At 48.3% G+C, this 4,197-nt stretch overlaps 1 protein-coding gene across 1 annotated transcript in view; it reads right to left on the reverse strand.

The window, feature by feature from the left end:
* Positions 1-4,197, reverse strand: part of DNAH9 (dynein axonemal heavy chain 9) — a 214,927-nt gene that overhangs the window by 144,782 nt on the left and 65,948 nt on the right. The window contains exons 37-38 of the mRNA XM_009280185.1: positions 3,452-3,625; positions 2,488-2,695 (exon numbers count right to left, since the gene is read on the reverse strand). Coding sequence (XP_009278460.1) covers positions 2,488-2,695; positions 3,452-3,625 — 382 coding nt within the window. The remainder of the gene's footprint in view (positions 1-2,487; positions 2,696-3,451; positions 3,626-4,197) is intronic.

Below are 4,197 nucleotides of genomic sequence, written 5' to 3' on the forward strand. Positions count from 1 at the left end.
CCTTGTGCGTCGTGCTGTGGGGCGGGGGGGGGAATGACACGGGGGGACGACAACACACCAAACCAAACAAAAAAAAACCATTTATTGCAATTTTCTCAAGGCAGATCTGGAGTGGACAGGCGCTGAATGACAGGAGCAAGGCAGGAGCATGTGGAAGCCAGGGCTACATCTGAAGAAGGAGTAAGGAGGAGCAGAGGTCCAAGAGGGCACGAAGCAGAGAGAGCAGCAGACCAGAGGTCCAGGGCAATGAGCTGAGAGAGCAATAAATGCCAGAGAGAGTGGCACTCCGTCACAATATGCCAAAGAAAACCCCAAAAATGTCCCCAGGCTTGGGCAGAGAGCGTGTCTGGCTCCTTTTAACCCCTATGTATGTGGCACTTCTGTGAGCCACAGGGCCTGCAAGGACGGTTTGAACCACACAGCTGTTCTTCCCCTAAAGGGCAAGGTGCACGCTCTGCACCTCATAAATCTCTGCATCAATATGCATCTTGTCTAGGAAATTACGGGCTTTCAGGTTTTTAAGTAAAAAAAAACAACTCCAAAACTGCTTTGTATCCATGTTTACAAATTTAAAGAGGTGCCTGCTGGGGAAAAAAAAGCAGCCAACTGACAAACTACATAAAAAGGGACAAATTAAGTCTAAAAAATGAGCAGTAGGGAACCAGGCCAAACAGTATAAATCATGCTTCCCAATGCAAATCTCACAGCCACATCTTCATCCCCACGCAAGATGACTTGCTCTTCTCTGCAGAGGAAGAAAGTCGCCGTCTCAGCCCATAGCTCACGGCCAGAGTAAATAGGGACACGCTGCCAGGTCTGCCTGTATAAATCTCATCACTTGCACACACTCGCCCCGTCCAGATGGAGATAAATGAGCGTGCATTCCCCCACTCAGGCAGGAGGGCGGACAGACAGACACCTCAGCCCATTTACCAGCTCAAGGGCATTTCACGGAGACCCCACACAGGGAGAAAAGGAAAAGAGGCACCTGGGAGGAGAAAAGGGAGGCTCTAACCATTACACCGCTCAGGGCTGCAAGACTGGCCAATAGGTGAGATTTTACCCATTTTTTTGCTTGAAGGACATGTAACCCAAATAATTTCCATTCACACTGTGGGCAGAGGCACCGGCACCATCCTGTGGGGCTGGTCGGCACAGGCAGGAGAGCCTGGTACGGTGGGCACCAGCAGGCCCAGAAACTGCAAACCTGCCCCAGAAAGCTCTGATGTTGGCCTCACAACACAACCCCAGGTTACACAGCACGGGCTGAGCCTGTGCTGTCACCTCTCGGCAAGCAGATCAGTCCCAGAGGGCAATTTTAAGCTCTGACACCTCTCTTAAAATGTTTGCAGTGTTGGGAGCCTGGCAGAGCACGGATGAAGTCCCAGATGCTTACTGCCTTTGGAATCAATATGGGCTGTGAGCATGTCCCCACCTGGCACCACTTGGCCAGGAACAACCCAGACGGCGAAGGTTAAATCCTTGGTCTCACCAACGCTTCATGGATGGTGGTCCTGTATAGGGCTGGGAGAGCAAAAGAATTTCAGGCCATTTGGGTCAAACCAAGCTATGTAAAGGAAGCATTTTGCTTTACGGTGTCCCACAGCTGTTATTCAACTCAAAACAAACCAGATTGTTTCACTCCTGATTAATAGATACATGTAAAAAGTTATTTTATCTCTCTTTATGTCAACTCAAAGTGAAAACATCATTCCAAAATGAGCAACTTTTAAAGGATTCCCTCCTTCTTCTTTGCCTCTGAAGAGACTACACAGCAAAACTGACCTCATCTTCGTCCCAAACTTAATTTTTCACTGATGTGCCAAAATTGTCATCGGCAATATTCTTATGGGCTTCCCCAGAGCCAGCAATTCCCTGGGACTCTGAGGCCCCCAAGGTCAGCAAGTCCTGTGCCCCCTGGGGAGGTGGGGGTATGTGACCTGCTCCACGGGAGCAGGTCAGGCTGCAGTAGGACATGGAGGACAGCACCAGGAACCAGCAGCCCCGGCTTACAGCCTGCACATATCCATTAGCACCATCCTCACTGCTAATTGGGATGCAATTCCCGTCATTGCATCCTGAAGACAGTTTGGATCCTAGCCAAGAAACCCATCCTATTCAGCATGGGCTTAAATTCAAACATATTAAAGACACACCTCAAGTCAAGTACGAGCTGCGTGCTGTACAAAACAGCAGCAGATTTAAGCATGTGCTTTGGCACAGCCCTGAGCCAGAGTCGTGGTGTTCAGAATTCAAACCCTCATGTTGGAAAACGTCATATTCCACAAAACCAGGGGTCTGCTGACCTGAGAGTTTCACAGTGGGATTTAAGAGTCTGCGGGTGTCAGTGCAGCGCCCACAAACAACACGGGCAGCTCACCCACAGGTCTTCCCCTGAGCGCCACATCCCGCGCCAAACCCCACTGGATGCCCCAGGAATTCGGTAAACTGCCAGCCAGAAGTCCTGTGGCTCAGCCGTTGCCTTACCTTGCAGCATGGCAGAGGTGGTGTAGTAGTTAAACGGGACCTTCTTCACCACATATGCATCCGTGTCCAGTGAGGAGAGCTTGTCCCCCACCAGCACAGACTTCCCTGTGCCGGCATTGCCCACCAGCATCACTGGGCGCTGGCGCTCCAGGAGCCTGTCCATGAAGTACCGCACACGGACCGTCTCAGTGGTGGGCACCAGGCAAGTCTGAGGAAGGCATAACGAGCAGGTAAGAGTCCCCATCCTTGCCACAACCCCACAGCCATGTTCAGGGGAGAAGTAAATTGGGAGAGTCAGGAATGAGTGAGGTGACCCCAGTTTCTAGATTGCACTAGGAAGGGAATGATACGCTGCCGCCAGCCATTAAAATCAAACTGTCTGTACAGATGAAACCTTGACAGCTGGATGCTGGGAGCAGCATCTGGATCTCCCCACAAACACACATTTTGCTAAAACAGTAACAATTTTTACAAGTCATCTGCTCACTGTGGCACTTTAAAAGGAAAGAAAAGTGTAGCTGGCAAACGCAATTCACTACCTGCGGAAACTCATTTTTTGTCCAAATCATAAAAACTTTTCTATTTTCAGCCAGGCACAGGATGACGACATGGTATCTCAGGGGCTGTGTCACTACATTGTCTCACATCCTGCAGGCTGCAGTCCTTGGCCAAATGTACCCCCCATCATGTACCTCCCGTCCTGCACCCTGGGCGCACCAGCTCCTGGGTCATTGGGGTGGCTCTGAGCCTGCCCCTCATGTACATCACTCATACTTGGAAGATGGATGGAGGATGTGTCTTCATAAAGCACAGTAAAGAAAGATGGGTAATTTAGTTGTACCTCATAAGAATGCCATACTTATTATGAAGTGCTTGACCTTTAATGAGACAATTGAAATGCCCACATACAGTCACGAAAATGCATGTATCCCTCCCAGACAAAAAGCATGCAAGATTCACGCACCTGTAATGGCATTTCTGGATCAAATTCAAACTGGGGAATAAGTTTAGACCAAGACTCAAACTTCTTTGTTTCTGGGTCGATGTAAAAGTCAAAGACTGTACCCTGAGAGGGAAACTTGATAGTCTTGAATTCTGCCACCCACCACTTGCTGAACTTCACTCTGTAGTCCACAAGCTGCAAGACAAAAAGTGGAGAATATATGCTCATCTGGAAAAATTCATTAGTGATGGAGAACGTTATTTATCCCAGTCCACCAGGGTGGGATTAGTCCTTAAAATATATTCCACAGCATAACGATCTAATCCTTTTTCCTATTATTAAGCCTAATTTTTCATTTTCTTCATTTCTTCTCATCACTCCTATTTATTCACCTAAATAATTCATCCTTTGTGTTGATCACTCCTGGTATGTCTGAGATTGGATAGATGGATCAATTTGAAAATGAGAAATACGTGCCTATGACTAAACAGACTGCTTGATTGATCTTGGTGCCTACTTCTTCCAACAGACAAGGACACAACATCCGTCTACATCTGTGGTCATGGTTAGTCAAAGTATGCATACTAAAGCCTTTCCTCATAAATCACACCACTCTATTAATACTTAGTTGTTGTCTTCTGGCTTCTTTTCAAGCCACAGTGTTTTGGAGAAGCAGGATTGTAGACACCAGTGTACCAAAGCACCAGAGAGGGACCTAGCAGGAGTAGGGAAGTGATCATGCCCCTGTACTCGGCACTGGGGAGGCC

This window comes from Aptenodytes forsteri, unplaced genomic scaffold (assembly GCF_000699145.1).
Source record: "Aptenodytes forsteri isolate BGI_AS27 unplaced genomic scaffold, ASM69914v1 Scaffold707, whole genome shotgun sequence".
Classification (NCBI taxonomy): domain Eukaryota; kingdom Metazoa; phylum Chordata; class Aves; order Sphenisciformes; family Spheniscidae; genus Aptenodytes; species Aptenodytes forsteri.